We start from the raw sequence: 26266 nt of genomic DNA on the forward strand, positions 1-26266 counted from the left end.
CTTCAAAATATTAAGGGAACAAAATTTTCACACAAAATTGTACCTAAATTTCAAACAGCTGTATATCTCTGCGAAAAATTATCGAATATGGACCAGCAATCGCTCATTTGAAGACTTATACTTTCTCGTTTTGGAATCTATTGCTCAAAAATTTGTATCGCTCATTGCCGCTTCGCACGGAGGGTTGAAATGATGAGAAATGTTATCCCTTTTTATATGAAGCTTATAGAAGCGTCTCAAAGTTTTAAAATTAATATTACAACAAATTTGATATCAAATCTGTAGCAAATCTGTATCACAGATACAGCTGTTTAAATTTAGGTATAATTTTGTGTAAATATTTTGTTCCCTTAATAGTTTGGAACAGTGTATAAATGTGTTGAAATTATGGACCTCAATGTCCCCCGATCCACCAGATCCATCACACGGCTTGTTAGCTTTGTTTTTAAGACCAGAACATAGTAATCTATCAGAAATAGGAATGAATGTTAAATGGAGTAAAATTGTAATATTTTCTCCTATTTATAAAGCTAAAATTTCCAATAATTAATGGTGGAAACGTGGTGGAAACTTTCATGATAAACTTAGTAAATTTTAATACTCACCTCTAAAAAAAAATTTTAATAAAAAAAAAACGACGCTTAATGATCAATTTTAATTTGATTAAAAATAACGAATATGTATGCGTCAGTCTTTTGACGCATACTTTAAAGTTGAAAACAGTAATTAGATTCAAAGAATAGCTTAAAATGTAGAAATTTGATGGAATTAACTGTTGAAAGTTTTTTAATGACAATCATTAAAGCCAACCATCTCTGTATTATTTTTGCATACCTTTAACGATAAATGTGATATTGAAATGTAATACTAATTGCAAAGTATTTGTGAAAATGACTTAATTTGTTACTATCCTTAATTATTATGTGATTTATAAAGTTATGCGATTGACTGAAAGATGCTGAAAAAAATAATTGTATTAAAACTTGACTTCAACCAAAAAAATATATACAGATTTTTGACTACTTTAAAAGGAGAAAAAAGAAAGTTTTTTTACATATTATTTTAAGAAGATACTTAAAAAAATTCTCAATAACAAACTAATAGATTCAATCAAATCATATTAATAAAAAATAAAATATTTGCATGTTTTTTTTTTATTAAGTATACATACTATTATTTATTATTTTTTTATAATAGATTAAAAAAAAATGCTTCTCACACGATAACATTACAATAGATACTGTTGTTTGTAAGATTATTAATTGTTTTACATAGTCTATTTAGTAAATAGAATAATAATTATAAGAAATATTACAATATTTATCATTAATATGCATCAAATTATATTAACAGCGTGAAAACTCTTACAAGATGAATGTGCATCATATAAAAAAACACGGAAATAAATATTAATTGCAGTGTTTATTTAAAGTATTTACTATCTATTTTAACTTACATTTATAATTTAATAAACTATTTTATGTTTGAAAAAATAAATAATATTTAGATTCTCTAGAAATTCAAATTTTCTATAATATAGATACAGTGATGAGAAAAAGTTCAGTAACCCGCAAGAACCTCCTTTGGTGGTATTTTTTTTTTTGGCGCTTAATGTAACTTAAACAAGTAAAAACAAACAATTGACTTAGTTAATTATTGAAATATCATGTATAGAAAGTTTTGATTACTCTATCACATTACACATACATATATACATGTCACGCACATATAAGTGATATATCCATATAATACATACTATACAATTTGCGCATAATTTGTGCTCTCACGGGTTGGCAGTGATGTTTACGAAAAAATGTTTCAACCAAAAGTTGTTTATTTTTTTATAAGAACCATTTTTTACATTTTAACTTTTGTTCTATCTCTAACGGCTTACAAGATGGGTCCTGAGGACCCAAGCCCCAATTGACCTATGTTGCTTCTTTAAAGACTCGACCTCATTTTTACGTCCTCAGCACGCTATAAAAGTTGTAGCTTGATATCTCTTTTCGTTTTTGAGTAATCGTGATGGCAGACGGATAGACAGACAGACGACAGACGACAGACAGACAACCGGAAATGGACTAACTAGGTGATTTTATGAACACCTATACCAAAATTTTGTTCGTTTCATCAATATTTTTTAGCGTTACAAACTTGGGACTTAATTTAGTATACCTTAGTATATTTCATATTCATGGTAAAAAAGTACTAAACCGACTGGTAGAATATCCGTAAATTCACTTTTTTTACAGAATGAAGATTTTTATTAAGATGTTAAGAATAACCATCCTCTTGAGAATCGCTAAATTCAAAATTGTTTTCCAGTCAATTAAAATTATATTCGCTATCAGAGGATAGGCCGAGCAGATTTAAGCACAATCGACTTTAATCGTTTGTCTACTCAGACTTATGTATGAGGATTCGAATCCAGGCAGCGACAGTGTGAACAATTTTAATTAATGGGGCAGTAAAGTTGATCACACTGTCATCAATTGGATAAGAATGAAGTAACCGACTGTGATAGACGTATATGTCAGAGGAACTGAGGTTAAACCTCATTATTAACTAACACATTGTAATTCATATATTAAAACATATATTTTAACGTTAAAAATGTTTTAACAAATTTCATTGAAAGAAAGAGAGTTTCTCTGGGATGTTATCGAACTATATTAAGCAAAATCTACTTGAACGTATACTCTACTATTCTCTACTTAAAAGTCTAAACGACATAAGAAAGTTCAGTTCCTTTGAACAAATCGATTTGAGAGTGTAAAATTTCAAGCACGTTCATAGCATAACTTAAAGATTATTGCCAAAAAGTCTATGACCTTCTCTACTGGCGTAGGACAGGTAAATCGACCGCAGCGATGATATCTTATAATATTTGTAATAAATCATGCGTTTATTTAAAATATGACTAATTCTTGTAAATCGTATAGTAAATGTCAAATTAAAATTATTGAAAAATAACAATTAATTTAAATTATTGTTGCATTAGAAATTGTGAAAATAAGACACGAAATTGCATAAATAATATTTTTTAAATGTAAATTAACATAGTTATTTATTTAAATTTGTTAGGAAATAGTTAAAAATTTCAATGTAAAAAAAAATAATCTATAGACCATCCATACAATTACATTAATAAAGTAGTGTGTCGTTACTATGATAACTCCTGAAATATAACTCATTCACCGAGCGAGTATGCATTCTTGTAATTGGTCTATCCTATCAGATATCGTTGATCTCAATCTTTTTTTACAAGATATATAACCTGCAATAAATAACTATGTTTGTTCATTTGGAATCTTTCAACTTAATTTTGAAGCAAATAACTTCAAACGATTGAGATGAAATTTTGCATGCACGCTTAGTTTGGATATCAATGCATTTTTATGGTGAACCTCATTTGATTTTTCCATCGGTTCCACCATATTTGGTATAGTTGGCTTTATTAGTTTTAAATTAAAAATTTAAATAAACAATACTTTTTAAAGGTCAAGCTTTTATTACACTAAAAAGTAGAAAATAATTATTTCCTTGAGTCTTATACATGACTATCTTCAAAAGCTTGAGGCTGTTCGAATAATCCTTGATATTTTAAAGTATAAGTGACTCATAGAAATTATTATTTTCTACTTTTTAATACAAAATCAGCTTACCGTTTAAATATTGTTTTTATTTTTTTTGCCGTTAAATTTTATTTTTTTGCATTTTTCTTTGGTTTTAACTATTATAATATCGAGCTGTTTTAACTTTTGTTTATTCAGTTTTTATTTACTTTATTTTTGTATAGGAGTATGAACCAAAAATAGAAAAAATAATTTTTATAAATTCAAAAACAAGTTTGGTTAAAAATTTTCTCTTATTAATGTTATTGTTAAATTTAATCAGAATACAAGACAACACCACACAAATTGTGGGTTTAAACTTTTTAAATGTCTTGCATACTTTCATGTACGTATGTATATTGACAGTATGTAAAACATATGTAATATTATATGATATTAGTACATTTTAACTAATCAACGCTTTATAAATAACATAATACAAATTATACGTTCCAGTATAATAGACATAACAAAAATACTACATAAATTTAAAATATTAAATATTTAATTTGTAATAAAAGTAATTGTTTCAAATAGGTAAATTTTTTCTAAAAGAATGCAAAAAAAAAAGTTTCCGACACGCACTGAATGCATTGTTTAGCTAATGGCATTTTCATAAAATCTAATAAGAAGATATATAATATTTTAAATCAATACTAAATATAAACATATCATAGTTATCAAATTATATTATAAAATATAATAACGATGTATTTATTAAGTAGGTTGGTGTTGGAGAAATGTTTTAAGGAGCTAAAATTTGTGACATGTGTGACAATTGCATGGTTTATAAATGGTAGTTATTTTATATATTTTTTATTATATGTATATATATAAAATTATAAACTGATACAACACTTTTATTTCCTCTACATTTGGCTGAGGAAATCGGTGTTTCCGAAATATTCGGTTTTAAGCGGACCTCCTCCGGCCATGCGGTCAGGTAAAAATTTACTCCTTTTATTGATTAAAAGTCGCAACTAAAAAGAAAAACTGCTGAAAGAAGTTAAATCTGGCCATGTGGTTATAGGTTCATTTGCTACTCGATGACGTCTAGTTAGGAAACGAGACAATTTTTTTTAAATTTATTTCCTTCCAGCAGCCCTAAACTGAATATATAGAAAATCCCAGGTTTTCCAGCTAAGCGTAATAGAAACAAAAATCTTATCTATCCTCTATTACTCTATGCACGAAGATGTAAATCAGCACAAGTTGCTAAAGGAAGGCAGAAAGAGGCATTTAGTTCCTCCTTTCCAAAACATGCAAAAAATTTAACTCAGTGTCAGTAATTTATTGTGGGCTTTATAATTTCCGCTCAAACGATCGAACCTTGTAAGCCTTTTAGATTTTGCATCATTACTCGATTTCACGAATCCCTTGAATTGAATTAATAATAATTTTTGTTTGTTCGTCAAACTATACCTCTCTTAGCGAAAAACCCCCTTGTATCTGAACCGTAACTATGTAGGTACTGTGTAGTTAACGAAATAACAAAGTTACTTTACGATAAATTAAGTTTGAATATGTAGCAGTATTATAAAAAAAAAAAACTCTAAAATTAAAAGTTCTTACACTATCGACTAAAAAAAAAATTATACCGAAGATTAAACAAGTTCAGTTTAGGCAATTTTTTATTATTAACAGATTTAATTTTCATCTTGGATGTGGTGAACCTGAAACAGTTTTTATTTGGGAATATTCCTGAAAATTCTGTGTGACATTTCCTCCCACAGGATGATAGATCAAAACCAAAGGTCTCATGAACATACGATATTTTTTAAATATTGAAGGTGTTGGGCGATATCAAAAAAGTTCCCTGTACCATGGATATACATTTGTGAACCATTTTAATCTATCATGGCTAATAGCTCGTTTTGTAGTTATCAAAAATTCCTGAGTTTCATGAGGGACATCATGATCTGGCATGAAATTGGATCTAATTTTCCGAGTTGCTTTAATAGTCAATTTAGATCCTAAACGGTAAGAGATAAAATAATACTTTATTTTATTCAAAACATTTTTTCGAAAGGTTTGCCTTCGGAAGAAATGCGGCTAAAAATCTGTCATTAATTAATCGAACAATAGAAGATATTGTCCTATGTATTTTGGTCTACAATTATTGATAGACTCTTAGCATATTTACTTTCGATTAAATGCAATAATGACATATTTTAAATCTCATTTCCTCCGAAAGCTAAAGATTTTCGAAAAAATGTTTTAAATAAAAAATGTTAGTTTTATTATGAGGATCAACTTTCTAATTTGAAATGGTATTCTATCTCTTACAATTTAGGATCTAAATTGACTATTAGAGCAACTTCAGAGAACTAGGTCCAATCTGATGTCAGCACATGATGTGCCCCATCAAACTCTGCTACTTTTGTTTAGGTTATTTTTGATTGTTTATTAAAAACCGAGCTATAACCATAATATATTAACACAGTAAATCCCGTATACTTTTTAATACTAACTAATTTTAATTTTAGAATTCGAAATCTATTATTTTATAAATTTAAAAATCGTAAATGTAGTAATATTCAATTAAAACTTATCAAATTTAAAAAACTTTGTTCATTTGCCAAAATTTATTTATTTTAAATAATGATTTTTCATGACCCTTTTCGGGAACTTAAATCTTTTTTTTTCTCATAGGGTTATGATTCTGTGAATCAGCCATCGAGTTCTGTTGTGATTTTATGAGTCGACCAAGTATATAACAACTTATTGCACTCACAACCTTGGCGTTCTTAAGCTAAATATCTTATAAAATATCTATAAATATCTGCATATTATATTTATTCATCTTCGAAAGTCACAAATAAATATGTACGTGTTTTATTGTTTTTAAAATCTTAAACCTTAAGTAAATGTGTTTAAGAATGACCTCGATCTAGTTCCATAAGACAATCATTTTAATACATTTAATAAATTATGTCATTAAATTATTACCTGTTCGATTTTTTTGTTTTTTGAGTCATAATTGTTTATTTCTATCCTCTGAAGAATAATAAATTATCTTTCAATGCTATAGAAACGTTAAATAATTTTGCTTTTGATCATATAAGCTTAAAATAGAGGTGAATGAGAGAGTTAGAGGAGAGTAAATATAGATACTGCCTAAATGCGGACACTACTGTAAAAAGTGAACTAGCTATGAACTACCCGTTCTCTGGGCAACTGCAATTTTAAATACAAAGATTATTGTTATAACCTTCACTTCAAATACTGGCACTTACCCTCTTTTTGTTCACAATTTTGCTCACAAGACAAATCATCAAAATCGGCCCACGCGTTTGGTCTCTAGTGTGCCACATAGGAACACACATACATTATTTTTCACAATATGGCGTCTGGTGACCGCTATATTGATTTTCGTTACTGCCATATCTTCAGTAGCACTTGCAAGGTTTAGACAAATCGATTGATGTTTGAATCATCAAAATCGGCTTACGCGAGGGTGGGTTAATTTGGTCTCTATTGTGACATATAGGACGCCACATATACAGACTGATAAACAAATTACCACTCCTTTGCGTAGCTCAGTCGAATAAAAACAGAAAACTGAAGAATAAATCCATAAACAGCCATAAGAAGAATAAATCCATATGGCTTAGTATTTAGCCACGTCTCTGTTTTCATATTAAGAAGTCAAATTTCATTTTAGAAAAATTTTCGGGGAAACAATGGCCGCTATTTTATTCTACATGAATCTTTTTATTTTTTTATAAAGGTAAATAAGCACTGATATTCAACATTGTCTATATAGAGTATTTCAACAATTAATTCAATCAATTGGTTATTTTCACTTGTTTTTTTTATGTTGTCAACTAAACTTGAAACAGGATGTCGTAGCTTCCAAAAAATTATTATGCTACTTTACAATTATTATTGAGTGAAAGTTAATTTTTGTAAATAATAATAACTTGTTAAAGCATAGTAATAATTATGATAAGCTTGATAAAAAATTTGATTTACTTCATACTATTATATTGCAAAGCAGCATAATAATGTTTTGGAAGCTACGACTTCCTGTTTCAAGTTTACACTAAGCTACACATCTAAATATCAATATAATAATTAATGTTGAAGTAATAATTTAGCACTTATTCGCACCGTGCGTGAGTTTTATTGGAGGCGTTACCATGATAACGATACACTACTTTAATTATAGAATTGTATGGGTGCATATATAATTGTATTGATTGCATTTATGACTTACATTGAAAATTTAATATTATTGCCTCACAAATTTAAATAAATAATTATGATAATTTACATTTGAAAAATAATATTTGTGCAATTTGATTTCTTATTTTCACAATTTTTAATGCATTTAGTTTAATTAATTAGTGTTTTTCAATAATTTTAATTTGACATTTTCTATAACATTAACATGTAAAGAATTGCAAATTAGTCATAACAGCCTCCTTTATCGCCAAAATTTTTCACTGGAAGCGCTAGAATCGATTTTATTGTCCCTACCATGACTACGCACACAGCGAATGAATAATGGCAGCACTCACTTGAGCAGCTTGTTTTTTCTAATCATTTTCAAAAAATTTTGCTTTAAATCAATAAAAAATCAAATTATGAATAATACAAACAATAAAACACATACACAAATATACGAATATGAATCAATAATCAATAATAAAAATTGGGTTACATATATTATTTTAGTCACCTTGACAGTGAAAGTGAATAGGTATTATTACTTTTTACTTTTTATTAAGATTTATAAGTTAAGATTTTCTCTTCACATATCTAAATATGTGACGTAGATATACATATGTATGTATATGTATGTAAGCATCTTACAACTACATAATGATAACTTTCTTTTAAAAAGGAAAGAAATGGAGGAAGGAAGGTCACTTTTTTTAACAGTTTTTTTTTTTTTGTATAGGGTGTGTCACCAAGATGCACTTTAATAAAAGAAACATACATTTTAACTATGTTTTAATTAATTTTTACTACCAATTTTTTTTTATAGAGAGATATTCTATTTAATTGAAATGGTTTCAAATTTTAGATTTATATACAATTTTTATAACATTTTGATACATATTCGTCTACCTAATATTCTAAAAAATTGAAACATCCAATTTGGTGCAAGCGCTAGTAAATTGAATTAATTTTGAAGACTTGTTACACACGAGTACATAATGTAAATATCATAATATAGGTAAGATGTAATATAACAAGTGAAAACAAATAATTGACTGAGTTTATTGTTGTAATACCATGTATAGACAGTATTGATAATGGAATCGTTTGATTTTTTTACTTCATGTAAATAGATAGCCACACAAAACTGATATTCCCATATAAGACATACAATATAATTTGCACCTGATTTGCGCAATCAGAGGTAAACAGTGATGTTTGTGAAAAAATGTTTCAATCAAAAGTTGTTTATTTTTTTATAAGAAACATTTTTATATTTAAACTTTTGTTCTATCTCTAACGGTTTACAAGATGAGTCGTTCCGATCCAAGACCCAGTTAACCCATGGTGCTCATTTACGAACTCGAACTAACTTTTTACGTCCTAAGCACGCTATAAAAATTTCATCTCTTTTCGTTTTTGAGTTATCGTGTTGACAGACACACGAAGAGACAAACGGACAGACAACCGGAAATGGACTAATTAGGTAATTTTATGAACACCTATACTAAAATTTTGTTCGTAGCATCAATACTTTTAAGCGTTACAAACTTGGGACTAAACTTAGTATACCTTGCATATTACATATATGCACGGTATAAAAAGTATAATGTACTCGATATACGGTGCCTGTATTATTGACCTTGACTTTCAAAATCATTTAAAGGTCAACTGACAGATAGTGATGAAAAATAGTTTCAATTAAATTATTGTTCTTTAGTAGTAGAACAAATTAGCCAAGATTTTAAATAAGTATAAAAATAGTTTTCGGAATAATGTTTCCATTAGAAGATACATTTGTTCTTTTATAAAGACCAAGTTTATTATTTAAATTTTTTTTCTACCTCATTCTAGTATCACAAAATTTTGTTACTTCATAAACTTACTTCCACAAAATATTTTTGGATTCTATTTCTGCGGAATGTCTGCGTGCTTTAAGATATTCTGAACAAAAATTGTTGAGTATTTTTATGAGTAAAAACTCCTTTAAAATGTTCCTGTATGTCTTATCAGCTATATTCTTTAAACTCAACTTTTCAATTTTTTTTTTTCTAAAATCAATCAATTCTCGAGTTATTCAGGGATCCTGGCTGTTTTTTTACATTTTATATATCTAGGCTTGTAACCTCTAAGTCGTGAGATAAAACAGAATTTTCCATAATTAAAAATATAAAATTAAATACGCCTATCCTTCAAATAATTTAAAATAAAAGCAACTCAAAACTATTGATATTATCTAAATATGAAAGAAAATATTAAAAAAATATCTTTATTTACTGAGCTCTGGAAGATTTGTGCTAGCAAATCCTTTCCAGCCTTCTTGGTGTAGTTTGTTCAGATATTATTAAATAATATAGGATCAAACTACACCGACATCAAACCATCAATCTGTTTGATTTTTGGTATAGGCCACTCTGTATATGCCAAGCCCAGTAGTATCAAGGGCACGTTGTTTAACATAATGATTAAACTGCAAATTATTATAAACATTTCACTGCAGTATTGAATTCGTATTGATTATTAAACAGCAACTAAATAATTTTTTACTTTCATTTTTAGGAAATGATTTTTTTTCATTAGGCATGGCGAAAGCCAAAATGAAGCATTATCATTTTAGTTAATGAGTATATGAAATATTGAGGTAGTACTGTTTGAATTGATAGGCTTAGATTATTAGATTGTGTTATTCTTTTTTTTTTCATTAGCTATATTATTACACAACTGAAGGCATTTTTTTAACCCTCGAATTAAAAAAAGGGGTGTTATAAGTTTAACCGCTATGTGTGTGTGTCTGTCTGTCTATGACATCCTAGCGCCTAGCGGTTGAACCGATTTTGATTTTTTTGGTTTTGTTTGAAAAATAATTTAATGGAGAATGTTCTTAGCAATTCGTAACCGAAAATAACTAAAAATTGGCGATGATATTCCAAATTGGTTCAGTTTGGAAAAAGTTTTAAGGAAAAAGGCAATTTAATGAAGAGTGTTCTTAGATACGTTTCAAATGCGATTTTAGGGTTCCGTAGCCGAACAATTTGTCGGGGGTTTATTTAATTTTGTGAAATTCACTTGTACCTATTTAAAAAAAAAATGATGTAGGTATACGCCTCGTATATACTGTATAAAATGCTCAAAAATACGAGCACTCATCGCAAATGAAACTATTTTTAATAAAAACGAAAAATCCTCCGAATTATTTTCCTAAATCAGTATTCTCAGCATAACAACCTTAAAATAATGACCTGACCTCATAAAAAAACTATTTATTTTGGCTGAAATTTATTTTGAAATAAGATCCGAATATTGCGGTTGTTTCCTTGTGCCTCGCAAACAATTGACTGAATTAATTGTTGAAGTACCATGTATAGACAGTATTGATTACGCAATCGATTGTTTTTTTCCCTCATGTAAGTAAAAAAAGATAAACAAACACATACATAATATATGTATAAATTTAAAATATAAACAATAGGTTGCATATACATCCTATATAATGTTTCTAAACTAATTTGCGCCCTCGCGGGTAAATAGTGATGTTGACGAAAAATTTTTTTTTTAAATTTTTATTTTTTTAAATTTATTTTTTTATAAGGAACATTTTTTACATTTAAAATTTTGTTCTATCTCTAACAGTTTACAAGATGGGTCCTACGAAAGACCGTGACCCATGTTGCTCATTTACGAACTCTACCTCACTTCTTACGTCCAGTACGCTATATAATTTCAACTTGATATCTCTTTTCGTTTTTGAGTTATCGTGTTAACAGACGGACGGACAGACAACCGAAAATGGACTATTTAGCCGATTTTATGCACACCTATACCAAAATTTTGTTCGTAGCTCCAATATTTTTAAACGTTACGAACTTGTGACAAAATTTAGCATACCTTGATAGGTACCTTGATGTATAAACGTCAAAACAAAGCCTTTTCAAAAAGTGGGGTCAAGGCCCCATAATATTTACCGGTATATGGGCTATTCATTTACATTGAAGGTATATACCACTAAAAGTGTTCAAAAAAATTTCGGCTGAATAATTTAGCTTACGTTTATGACACAATAATCTGATTTACATTTCATTAAATAAAATCTGTTTATTTCGGGGTCAAATTTAAAATAAAAAACTGTATCAAACATTTCCGCAATTAAAAGAGTATGAATGAAAGTAAAATGATTATAAAAACTCTTAGCTCAGTGTCAACTAGATAGTAATTTCAATACTTGATTTGGTATAATAATTATAATAAGTAATCAACATAAACTAATTATATGTATTGTATACGATATAATACAATATTATGAGCATACAAGATCTTTCATTTTGAAAAAATCATAAAACAAGTGAAAATAAATAAATTTCGATTTTTGTCCCAATTTCCTAGATCAATTTTTTGAATTATATAAATACGTATTTCGACTACTAAGTAGTCATCATCAGTATGAATTAGCTGCTCATGCAGTCTGTCCCCAAATTTGAAACGAGCAACATACACAATAAGAGTAATTACGATTAGCTAATTCATACTGATGATGACTACTTGGTAGTCGAAACACGTATTTATATAATACAAAAAAATTGATCCAGGAAACTGGGACAAAAATCGAAATTTATTTCGAAATATCCTAGAGTTTTCCTTTATTATCTTTGATAATATTTATAAGTGAAAACAAATAATTGAATAAGTTAATTGTTCAAATACCATGTATAGACTGTGTTGATTACGCAATCGTTTGTTTTTTTACGTCATGTAATAAAGGAAAGAAAGATGGCCACTCTTAGATAGCCACACAAACATTACCGATATTCCTATATAATACATACTATATAATTTGCGCCTCATTTGCGCTCTCACGGGTCATGTTTATGAAAAAATGTTTCAAACAAAAGTGTTTGTTTATTTTTAATAAGGAACCTTTTTTACACTTAAACTTTTGTTCTATTTTTAAAGGTTTACAAGATGGGTCCCACGGACACAAGACCCAAATGACCTATGTAGCTCATTTATGAATTCGACCTCACTTTTTACGTCTTAAGCACGCTATAAAAATTTCAGCTTGATACCTTTTTTCGTTTTTGAGTTATTGCGTTCACAGGGGGGCGGACGGGCAACCGGAAATGGACTAATTAAGTAATTTTATGAACACCTATGCCAAAAAATTTGTTCGTAGCATCAATATTTTTAAACGTTACAAACTTGGGACTAAACTTAGTATACCTTGATATATATTACATATATACATGGTATAAAAATAAACCCATATAATTAAATCAGGTGAAAGACGCAAAAAATAATTTACCATGATACAAACTATTCTTTTTCTTTTTTTCTCGAAAAAAATATATAAATAATTCCTAATTATAGGTAAACAGGAAGAAATTTGAGATAGTGACATTCATTTTTGTATAAGCAGGTTGTTTGGCACTCACATCAAATTTTTAATTAAATTTATTGATATTGAAAATAAAAACTTGTTCTAATTATAGTTTTAAAAAAATGGTATTATTAATAATCATATTAATTTCCGGTTAATTAAAAATTTTACATATTAGAAAAATTACAATTAAAATTTTGGTTATTGAACATAATATATAGAAACTTAAACTTGTTTAATGGAAAACATTTCAATAGATGGGTACTTAAGATGCGTGATTTACTTTTAAGTAACTATCGAGAGTAAATGGACCTACTTGAAAGTAGCTATTGGAGAATAAACTTCCAATTCTCAGGCGGTAATATTATTTTGAGTTACAATTTAAAAATTTTCATGACTTTATATTCATATTTATCTGATGGCTCGAGGGCTTGGTTCTTGCATAGCGCTAAAACTTAATTGCATGCCTTCTTTTTGCGTCAGCGTTTAAAAACTATTTTCTTTAAAAAATGTACATTTTAGTTTTTATAGCATTTTTTTCGAAAATTTGGTTTTTCAAAAAAAAAATTTAAATTTATTTACCTTTAATTATAATTTTGTTATGGATGACATATCTAATACTTAAAAATAATCATATTTTAAACATATGTACATATTTACATTGTTTTAAGGAAATATCAAATAAAAACCGGAGATTATATAATTAGACAATATAATTTTATTAAAAAATGTTAAATGATTTTTACATAAATTATTTAATTTTTATGATAAATAAGTTATAAATATATAAATTTTATTATTTGTATTATTAAAAAAAAACAAAATAAAACAAAATAATCAAAACTTCTTTTTTGTGTGTTTTAAAGTTATTTAAAAAAAAAGGGAAAGTCATTTATTTATTTTATAATAAAATATAACTAATTACATCGTGTTTCATACATAAAACAACGTAATACAAAATTGTTTGATTAATAATTTTTATATTAATTTGTAGACGTTTTATTCAGTAGTGAATGCTTTTCCATCGATTCCACCAAAATGTTATTAGCTGTTGTAAATTAGTTTAATCCCAGCTTTGCTCAAAATGATAAATCAAAAAAACGGAAGCACAAGGCAGTAGTGTTAACAGGCTTTAATTTATCTTTATTTTTAAATAAACAGAAATTTTTACAAAATTGGCCTATTAGGAATTTTTCTGAAAAAAGTAAATAAAAATTAAAAAACAAATTTGAAAATCCGTTGGAATAGGAATTCCATAAAATCCGTTCTTAGTGGACGTCTATGTCACGAAAGAAGCAAGTATGCGAAATTTGAAATTTGAAGTTAATCAGACCGATAGTTTCAGAGATTTCGTGATGGGTAATATATATATATATATATATATTACCCATCACGATGTAAACATTTAGACATTTACATGTTAGTGATATAAACATTTTTTTATTGGATTCTAATTACCAAACTCTACATGCCACTAAAAGTTTACTTTGTATACAAAAATTTAATAGTTGGTGAAATAATCTATTTTAAATATATATATATATATATATATATATATAAATATATATGAAATTGGTGAAATAAATAGATTATTTCACCAACTATTAAATTTTTGTATACAAAGTAAACTTTTAGTGGCATGTAGAGTTTGGTAATTAGAATCCAATAAAAAAATGTTTACATCACTAACATGACCTCATCGTAATAATTTTGGACCTTTTCTGTCCAGAAAAATGTTATGTTGATTGCAAATATCCTTAAAACTGTTTGAAATAGAACAATAATTGTATTATCAATCATCATAAATCATTATAAATTGTCGTACTTTTCCCAAGAACCGTGAAAAGCGCGATCAAATATATGTATCTGACATGTATGATTAAGACAGTTAACATAAAGTTTTTAAAAATATTGTACGTTGATCGTTTAAAAAAACGCTCATACCAATCTATAAAGATACATATAATATACAGAATGTCCCATGACTCATGCCCATCGAGTTAAGAGCATTTTCTTCGAACAATTTTAAGTCGAAATTGCCTTATATCCTTCTGTCCAAAACCCAAAAGTCAAGAAGTTAAGGACACTATTAAATTTAATCATTAAAGTAAAGTAGTGTAATAATTTATTAATTAAAAATTTTCAGGTGTCAAATTTTCACAATGGCGTATCTTAGCCAATTTTGATGCTCGAAAGTTGATTTAAACGCGCAAATGTGCAGAATTACATCAGCTATAGCTTTTGTATGAAAATTTTTTATTAATAAAACATTACTACTTTTCCAGTCAACTTCATTGGTTAAATATAATAGTGCCCATAACTCCTTAACTATTGAGTTTTGAACAGAAGTACATAAGGTAATTTAGACTTAAAATTATCTAAAGCATACGTCTTTAAGGCATGCCCATCGAGTCATGGGACACCCTGTATATATTATATAATATAATTATGATGAATTGAATCACAGATATTAACAAATTATTATAATTTAAACTAACTTTTTTTTCTTCTGTCGTAAAAACAGTATTGTTAATGAATTTCAATAATATTTTATCGAAATAAATTATTTTTTGTTATTTGCAAATATTTGTGCATGATGACATGTAAAATCCAGCAAGGTAGAGCCGGATTAAGAAGTGTTTTGCCCGTAGAAAGTTTTAAAATTAAGAATTCACAACCCCCTCTCCCACCGTAATAAAAAAATATAAAAATAGAGACTTTTTCTTTAGTTCTTTAGTTTAAATTCTTTAATTTTTTAGAACATGTACGCTCGCGACGATTGTTAGGGGCAGTTCTTCGACTCGAGCCATCGTTGTTGAATAAGAATACTTATTTATAACTTCGTCTAAAAAAACAGACAGTCAAAAAAGGATGTAAGCCATTTCTGGCTATCAGCCATTAAATCGTTAACGATTACATTTCTCTATTCATAATAAATACTTACCCATATTCTAGTACTCTACCCATATTACTATTTTCGAATTGTTCTTACATTTAAAAAAAATAAGTAAAAACAAAAAATAAATGTAGGTACGTACCAATGTAAATTTCATGAAAAACATAATTTTTTCATTACCAAATTAAAAAATATTGTAAAAAATTAGAATAAATACAAAAAATGAAAAACATAAAAGCGGAAGAAAGCTTAAATTAATGAGATATTGATAAAAAACAAGATTTTTTAAATACTCGAATGAATAAATCTTTGAATTATAAATAACTTAAAATATTAAAAATGATTTCGATATTTTATACTCAAAAAAAATACATGGAAATTCTGAACAACTACCAAATGAAATTTAAAAATTTCAATTTTTACGGTTGCTTACTATATTTGCTATAATTTTAAGTTAAAACCACTTTTCCAAATGATTAATATTTTTTGTTTAAAAAAAATTTCTTAATATTTATATCATTCTGTACCAAGGTTGGTGAAATTTAGGTCACAAAATTATTATTATGGCCAAAAAAAATGTAATTTTATCTTAATATAATATTGATTAATGACTACTATCTTTTTCATTAAATTTTTTTAATTAAACATTGGAAAACAAACGAAATTATAAAGGCAAGTTCATTGAACTTAATTGATTCTTCCAGTGAATTCATTCAATCAAAATAATGAATTGTGTAGGTTTTAAACAAAAAAAAATTTATAAATATTAAAAGTATTTCAAATGATTTCAGACAGTTCATTTATAAAAAACCAATTCTAAAAATACCAATGAGTTGAGAGTCGATAACCTGAAACAACTTTATACCATCATGAATTTGCAATCGCCAACTTATGGGTAACTAAACCCACTGGAATTTTTTTTTAACTTCATTTAAAACACACATGATGTAAATTTATGAAATTTACATTTGAGACATGTTCAGTTTAAAATTTATAAACAATTTTTAGTGTAAAATTTATTGAAATTATTTGTAATTTTGTACACATTCTAATTGTAGCCACCGAAATCAAGTAGTAAAATTTATTATTAACTTTAAAGTTATAATTATGGAATAAAAGGTTACTTCAGGTATGTTATAAAAACCACGATTCTGAAGAGAAAAATTATTTTAACGAAAAATTTTAATAAATCTTCTGGATCGAATGTTAAATGAAATTAATTTAAAATTACTCTCGTTACAAATTTCAACATTCAAATCATTTTTTTAACTACCCAAGATGACTTTAGATGAATATTAATTTATTCATTTCAAACAACAAATGATCTTTTTTCAATTTCAATTAAAATGTCAAGTAGAAAGTGTAGACAAAGTTCTGATCGTTTTTTGCTATGTTTGTGGACAATTTACATTTTCAAAAAAGGAAGATTCAATACAGATTCATTAAAAAGTGCATGTCTTCATTATCTCCAGCGGTCACCAGGAGATTTTTTGTTAATTTTTTCTGGCTAACTTTTTCCTGAATAGACAATAGTTAACAAATTTCAACTGGGGTACAAAAACCTTATAACTCAAGTGTTATGAAAAAACCTCATTGAAATCGGTTTATCCGTGTAATACTTGCAATATCCTAAACAGTTATGTAGCAATAAATAAAGTTTATAAAAAAAACTTTTAACAAAAAGAAAACCGATTTCAAAAGAAAAGTTTTTCCAAAACAAATTAAAATGCACTAAAAAGTAAAAAAATAGCGATAATAAAATGTAGTTAAAATTATTGTTATTTTTGGAGTCGGTGTCAGCCACAGAAACAACTCTGACAGAACAGTTTGCAACATTAGCTTGGCTGACACCGGCTCCAAAAATAACAATAATTTTAACTACATTATATTATCGTTATTTTTTACTTTTTAGTGCATTTTAATTTGTTTTGGAAAAAATTTTCTTTTGAAGTCGGTTTTCTTTTTGTTAAAAGTTTTTTTTTTATTTTGTGATTTTTAGTGAATCTGAAGTGCACTAACTAATTTATCACTAAAAAAAAGAATCATCGAAATCGGTTGGCGTGATATTGAGTTATTCATCCTCTTGTCGTGCATACTGAATGCAAACTTAAGACTTTTATGATTTTCAGGAATATATCAATTTATTTCATGTAAGCAAGCATTTATTTGCGCCTCCGCCATATTCATTCAAACTTACATGATTGAAAGACAATAATTTAGTAGGGGAATGTGTAGTACCTGGAATCAAAATTTCCATTTATGAGTTTTTAAATTATTTTTTTAAACATCCCAATAGAAAATAAAATATCTTCTTATATAGAAGAAAAAAGTTAGTTTTAGGGGTGTTTTTCCTATTTTCGAAGTTATGATTAAGATATTAAAATAAATATAAAAATAAGTTATAGCCTATATCCTATTCTGATATACCTATATAACTATAATACTGTAAATAACCTAACCCTAACTTGAGAAATGATTACGTCAAGTTTAATTTTCGCGTCAAAATTATTCTATGTCCATTTTCAAAGTCCCATCTATCTCTAAACCGGAAATAATCAAAATTGGTTCAGTAGTTTAGGCGTGAAAACGTTACAGAGTTACAAACATAGTTTTGCATTTATAATATTAGTTAGGGTGTCTATCAAAATTTCAAATTTAGAGTAAATCAAGTATTACCAAAATTACGTATTTATCTTGCTTCCATTAGTGTAGAAATGTGGGAGTGTAATTCCTAAAAGTCCTACAAATTAAGTCAATGAATTAATATTATTCAAAACTTTCTTTGGTGAGTTATTTAGTTCAATAAAACATTGTTGACAAATACAATTTTAATGTCATAATGGAAAACCCCATTTCAAAACTGTGACTTCAAGGTAACGCCCAAACGGAATAACGCAATAAATTGATTCATTTCATCACAATGTTGAATTAACTTCTTTTGAGTAATACTATTAGACCTATTACCCAGTACCTACAGTACACAGTTTTGATCTTCCAGAACAATACAAAATTTTGGGCTTCTTCCTAATTTAAACATTTTTATAGAAGTGTCATAAACTGATATTTCAAATTATTGATTATAAATCTTTAAAAGATGGGTGTCACTTTAAGCGAGTCTATATTTTAGTAATAGTTTGTCACCAGGAGCCTAAAGAGTCATAATTTTACACTTTTGGCAAAAATTCGCCTTTTTTAGATATTTTACCTTTTATTTTATATGAGCGCAAAGGCGAGAGAAGCACTTTGAATAATTAACACTTTAAATAATTTATATACAAGTGTTGCTTCATTGCGCTCATACAATGAAATTCTTCAAGTTTCGTGGAATTTTTGAATTAATCCGCATTATTTTTCATTAATAATGGTTCTAAGATTAATATATTAAAAAAGAAACTTAGAATTTCTCGAAACCTAATTCACTTCTCTTATTCACACCTATCCTCTCTTCGTTGGGTTATAAAATTTTCTCATTAAAATTATCTTTTAATTAATCATTTCATCTAATGAAAATATACCTTTAATTTTACTTTTAATACATGTTTTTTAACGATAATTCTATGCAATTAGAGCATAAAAATAATAATTTTCTTTGTTTCTTGTTACAGATTAAAATTATTAATTATTAGCGCAATAATAGTTATATGTCTATCAGTAATCGACACCTCAAATGGGTCACCAGTAGATTCACAAATTATTACAGAACCAGAACCGGGCCAAGAATATGTGTTCGTTCAAACATCACAGTCTGGTGCGAGACCCATTAAACGTAAAGATAAGAAAACTGTATCCGAATCGAAAATAGAAGATAGCGAACGCTTTGAAACTGGTCACAAAATACCAACATTTTTAACGTTTCAAGAAAAAGAAAACGTTGAAAAAACAAAAGTGAAGCGTGCCGCAGTAGATATCCCGGGGGCAATAAAAATTGATGCATCCAAATTAATTGAAAAATATCGTGATATTTTAGAATCAACAACCAAACAAACTACAGATGTTGATTCAACAACAACCAATATAGTTTTGACCACGGGTGGACCAGCAACCAAACGCTCACTTGAAATTATCCATAGTAAAAACAAAAAGGGAGGAATTCTTGAAGCTGGTAGCGTTGATTCAGATGCAAAATTAACAGGAAGTGGTAGTGATAAACAAACTTCTAGAATTCAAATTAAAAAAGGGCCTAATGGTCAAGACTATGAATATGAATACGTTTATTATTATTACGATGAAGATGAACCATCACCTGGAAAAGAATTATCAAAAACTAAAGAAGAAAAAATAACAAACGCACATGATGGACCTGCAAGAAACTCGATAGCTCCATCTACATCACGTGGAAATTCAAATAAAAATAGATACCAAACTATTGACAGAAGTAATTCAAACTCACCCAACTTGAATGCAGAACCAGCTAGTAATGAAGTTGTACCAACAACATCAAAATCTCAATCAAAATCACGAGGCAGACAAGTCCCATCTGATGAAGATGTTATTTCTGAAGAACGCTTACCCCCAAATACACGTTTTCCACCACGTTCACGTAATTTAAGTACAACACCATCCTCAACAAGTACTGCCACCGAAGTATCAGAAGAACATAAACCACCACATATTCGCTCTAGACAACGAGGAAGACCCGCAGTTGTACAAGAACAAACTGAGGAACCAGCTACCGTTCCAAGTCAACAAACATCAAGGCAAAGGTAATTTGCAAAATTTTATTCACTTTATTTTGATTTTTCATATCATTTTTTGTTTTCAGAACACGACCAAACGTAAAGCGACCATCATTAGAACTAGTGGACAGTGCTAGTTTCAAAACTCATGCTAGTGACGCAAGTGTTAGCCAATATAAAGAACTTTCTGCTTCTCGTGATGAATTAAATCAAGCAAAATTATTAGGTGAAAGTGATGCACAAACCGCAACATCTCGTAGTTTTGATACTGCTGGTAAATAGTTTTATTATTCATATAATTTAGTATCGCCATGTAAGTTGATTCGCCTTTTTCCCTAAATACTAAAAAATGTTCGACAATTTTCAATTTTTGCAATTTATTGACTGAGTTAATTGTTAAAATTGTCATGTAAGTAAAGAAAGAGAGCCACTCTTACGCACAAAGTAAGATGAGCATCTCTCTTCTCACTTCCTGAGTGAACATTTATATGGAATAAACAAACACATACAATATATTCAATAAATGTATACTTGATACAATATAATACATACATTCCATATAATACCTTATTTGTGCCCTCATGGGTAAACGATGATGATTACGAAAAAATGGTTCAAACAAAAGTTGTTATTATTTTAAAAAATACATTTTTTACATTTAAACTTCTATCTCTAATGGTTTATAAGATTGGTCCGACGGATCCAAGACCCAATAATTGACCTTGTTACTCATTTATGAACTCGACCTCACTTTTTACATCCCGAGCACGCTTTAAAAATTTCAGCTTGATATCTCATTCGTTTTTGAACTATCGTGTTGACAGGCGGACAGACGGACTATCGAAAATGGACTAATTAGGTGATTTTATAAACACCTTTACCAAAATTTTGTTCGTAGCATCAATATTTTAAAGCGTTACAAACTTGGGGCTAAACTTAGTATACCTTGATATATTTCATTTACACATGGTATAATTAATGAATTTCAGATGATGTACCAAGAGCTCAATCACTCGATGACGATGACAGAGAACGCTTCGATTCCAAAGAAGAGAAATTGTTTGACAGTTCAACAACAGAAAATGCAATAATTTCAACTACATTGACTGATGATGAAATGACAGCAGCTATGGATAAGGTAGCCTTAGATTTGTATGCGATTTTACAAGGAACACAAAATATGATTCAAGAAGATGACACCAGTAGTACTGATAACTCAGATAGTCCCACAACTGAATTAGGTAATTCTGCAACTGAAGAAGGTAGTTATTCGACAACCGAACTATTAACAGAAGAACCAACCACACCGTCAACGACAACAACCACAACCACTACAACACAAGCAACAACTACCACGACCACAACTGAACCAAGTACTCCTCCATTACCAGGACGTGGTCGATTCAGAGGCCGTACAACAGCTTCAAGTCGATTTAGGCAATCTACATCTACTAGCACTACAGAAGCTTCAAATGATGTTACATCTAAAGGGTCTAGATTCAGTCCAGGAAGAACAAGTTTTGGAGGTAGAAATCGTATCAACGCTCGTACAACTTCTGAAAAACCAATTGAAAGTGAAATCACAAAAGAATCAGCTTCAGCCAATAACAATGCACGAGTAAGTCAATATTGGTGTAGTTCCCTCAAAAATAAATGAGAATACCCGATATTACGGTTTCAAATTTTAATGATTCTGTTAGAACTTGGCAAAGTTAGACGAAAAGGTTGAGTGCAATGTTACTTAGTTTTCGGGATATTGATGCTTGTAATTTGGGGCCATCCATAAATTGCGACTCACCTTTTTTACAATTTTTTAACCTTCCCCCCTCCCCTTTTGTCACAGATGGTCACATTTTTTAAGCTCCCCCTCCTTGGTGTGACGTCACATATTTTATAATTTAATAGAAATAATTAAAATAAAACAGCAGTTAAAAGTTTTTTTTTATACCTACCTTAAATTCTTAATAAAAGTCTTTAATAAAATCAACATCAAGACAAATATTTTAAACAATAGACGTAACAAAAGATTGATTCAGTTAACGATAAACGATTGATTACCTTAATAAAATCTTCAAATTTTCGTTTATAAAATTTATAGTAGGGGAGAATTTAGAAAGGGAGCATAATAAAAACTTGATTTTTATGGGTTAGTTTTTTTTTTACAAATAAATTTTGTGTTTATATTTTAAATTTTAACATGTGACGTCACGTTTCTTATAATAACCCCCCCCCCAAATTATCATGTTTATCAGAGGAGTACCAAGGGGCCAGAGTGCCAGCTCTCTATCCCTGTTCTAGAGATTGTCACCCTCCAGAACTTATTACGAATTACGATTGAGATAAACTAATTTGTCTCTCTTCTTCTCTTCAAGAAAAAAATATCCGATATTCCCTTTTAGGCCATTAACTGGATATGCCCCTGGTTGTTAAAAAATAAATCATTCATTTAAAAAAAAATCAGTAAGCTAGCCGTTTGTAAATGCAAACTTAAACATGTCAATTCTATAAATTTAACACCGTAAAAAGTATAACAAAGAATTTTAATCAGTGTTATAAATTCTTGTTTCAAAATGATACTAGTAAATGCAACCTTAATCACTCGAAGTTTTTCTCCAAAAGTAACACTTTTTCTATAATAGCCATCAATCGGAGGTAACCGTTCCCGATTTGGATCTACAAGAGGTCGTGGATCAACCACTACTACAACTGTTGCGCCAAATTCAGATTCATCAAACTCAGTATCTTCTCCAGTTCGTCCATCTTTAACACGACCAAGGCCTAATTTCAATCTTAGAAGACGTGGTGGACCATCGTCAACTACCGAAGCCTCTACATCTACAGCGAAATCTGGTGACGCTGAAGAATCTAGCACTGAAGTATAAAATGCATTTTAATTTTTACTATCATTTAAGTAACTATCATTTTATTTTTACAGGCACCTGAATCATCCTCAACAACTGTTCGATCGGTACGTCCAAGAATTAGTGGATCAGCTAGACCATTACGACCTGGACCAAGAATAAATATTAATTCACGTGGACGAATTGGTGCAGTCACTACAACACCATCATCGACCACAGCAGCCATTGTCTCTGATGATAACGAAAAAGTTGCAAGTGAAGAAGTTTCAAATGTGGAATCAGAAAGCAATGAAGTGGGTGCAAATAATGGAACTTGTTAAATTAATATTACAATCTAACAAATTTATTTCTAACAGAGCGGTGAAACTACTCCAACATCCACAACCACAGAAAATGCACTGCAAAGATTACGAAATCGAGCTAGAATCAGTGTGAATGCAAATAAACCTAAAGCACCAGCACCAGCTCCAGTTGTCCGAAGAACCAATCCATTACTTAGTCGGCGAAAACCAATTGGTGTACAAGCAGAATCAACTACAGAAGGTCATTCTAGCGAAGAAAGCAGTAGTGAAGGTAATTTAAAAGCATTTTTATTGTCATAAGTTTAAAGATGCGAAATATTTCCATAAAACAAGATTTATTAAATTAAACGACAATGTGATTTTTTCTAAACAATAATATATATTTATAAAAACTAACTGTTAAAGTTAAAAAACAAATTTTATATATTGAACAGTAGCATTTTTTTTACCTTGGATAAGGCCAACTTTTAAAAACAACCAAATACAAGCTTTACAATAATTTATATTTGAACGAAATTTTTCTTTAAATCGTGTAAAAATATTATCGTGTAAAAATATTAATATAGTATGCACAAAACGTATACTGCGACACTTATTCTAGCTGACTTTTTTTCTGTTTCTTTTGAGTGGGTATATTTCTTTTGATCGATTTTTTATTTCACTACCTATGAATCGATTTCTTCGAGCTTTTCGCTTTCACATTCGCATTCTGAAACAGTTCAATACAGCAAAAAGTAATCTTAAAATGAAAATTGGAATATTTTAAGTTCAATATGTAGAAAAATTACCCTCCTACGTCAAATATATTTTTGGAAATTTACAATTTTAGTAACAGTTATTATAAATACAGATTTTGTACATTTAGTTGATTGGACGTAAGAAAAGACGATGTAAAATAAAAAATTTCGCTTGAATTATTTCATCCGTTTCATCAATATTCATTAAATAAAGATGTTACACACCGATGTCACATTATTTTCAATAATGTACAAAACGCATTAATTAAAATCTGTTCATTTCAAAAATAGTCAATAATAAAAAACTTGTATGTTTTTTAATTTAATTTCTCTTCTTCGAAAATTTACTCTTAAATTCTAAGAAAAAAAAAATTCTGTTTTTTCATGTAATTTTACAATTGAAATGGCTTTTCTAAACTATAAATTCAAACGTCAGTGACGTCAACACATCGTTTTTCGCAACGCCATCGCACGGAGAAATTATAAAATAACATGTTGAGTAAATAAATAAATGGTTTGTTTCTAAACTTGATGTCAATATAATCTAACGTAATTTTCCATAGAAACAAGCTGCAAAATATGAATTTTTGCGTAATTCCGCTTGACTCACTGCCTCAACGATTTGTTTTTAATGGTCGAATAAGATAAATTAGATAAATACATTGATTAATTTTTTATAAATAAAATAAGTACCCACTCATGAAAGTATACTGCCGTCATAATTTAAAAGGCCCTACTCCAATAATTTTCGAATTTTTTTTAACGTTTCTAAATCTGTAGGTATAATTAAAAAAATTGTATGCCATTATAAACAGCTCAAATCCGATACAGTTAAGTTAGTTTTGATAAATTTTATGGAGGTTCTAATTCCAGTTTGAGATTGTTTTGGATGGTCCTAGATCAGTTTTTTTGTAAAGTAGTTTAAAAATCAATTATATAAGAATAATAACACCAAATTTTAGATATTAAAACAACTTTTACCCATCAAAAGAATTTGAAAAAATCAAAATTTTGTGTAAATAAGTAAAGAAATTTGTTTTTCTTATCTACTGTAAAATTTTGTTTTTTGAGATAGGATCTTTTAACTTTCGACGGCGATATATTATACTTTGCCGTTAACTCATCTAACTTAAAAATAAATCAAGCTAAAATGAAACTATAACTGATTTCTACAGATAAAGTACAAAATGAAGTAACAGAAAATCCACTAATTGAAGAAGCAAATTCAGAACAACCAGTTGAGATCTCATCAGTGTCAAGTACCACAGAAGCACGAGGTTTGAATGGATTATTAGCCGGAAGAAGGAGATTAAATCGCCGTCCAGGAACTATTTTATAAATTAAATATTAAATAACTAATTAACAAAAAACAAACAAATTAATTAAAAAAATTTTTCTACTTTCTCTCTCATATAAATATTTTGACCATTATATAGATAAAGAGAAACGTTTTGTGATTTCACATCCATTATAATTTCCTAAATATGTACTTTAAATATATAATTGTATTAAAATGATTTTAAAAAATAGATAATAAAATTCAAAAACATTTCCTTTTGGTTTTTAGAAATTTTTATGAGATAAAAATTTAAATATTATCGTTACAATTTGGTTTTCTAGTCGATAATTTTCAAAAATACAG

General features: G+C 28.4%; 1 protein-coding gene across 1 annotated transcript; it reads left to right on the forward strand.

Moving 5' to 3' along the window:
* Positions 1-397: 397 nt before the first annotated feature.
* On the forward strand, positions 398-26136 carry LOC123304808 (flocculation protein FLO11). The gene is made up of 8 exons (XM_044886406.1): positions 398-432; positions 19651-20751; positions 20811-20998; positions 21714-22342; positions 23364-23600; positions 23660-23878; positions 23942-24158; positions 25800-26136. Exons 1-8 carry the CDS (start codon positions 398-400, stop codon positions 25961-25963), a joined length of 2790 nt encoding a protein of 929 aa, XP_044742341.1. The 3' UTR covers positions 25964-26136.
* Positions 26137-26266: the final 130 nt, after the last annotated feature.

This window comes from Chrysoperla carnea, chromosome 1 (assembly GCF_905475395.1).
Source record: "Chrysoperla carnea chromosome 1, inChrCarn1.1, whole genome shotgun sequence".
NCBI classification, from domain to species: domain Eukaryota; kingdom Metazoa; phylum Arthropoda; class Insecta; order Neuroptera; family Chrysopidae; genus Chrysoperla; species Chrysoperla carnea.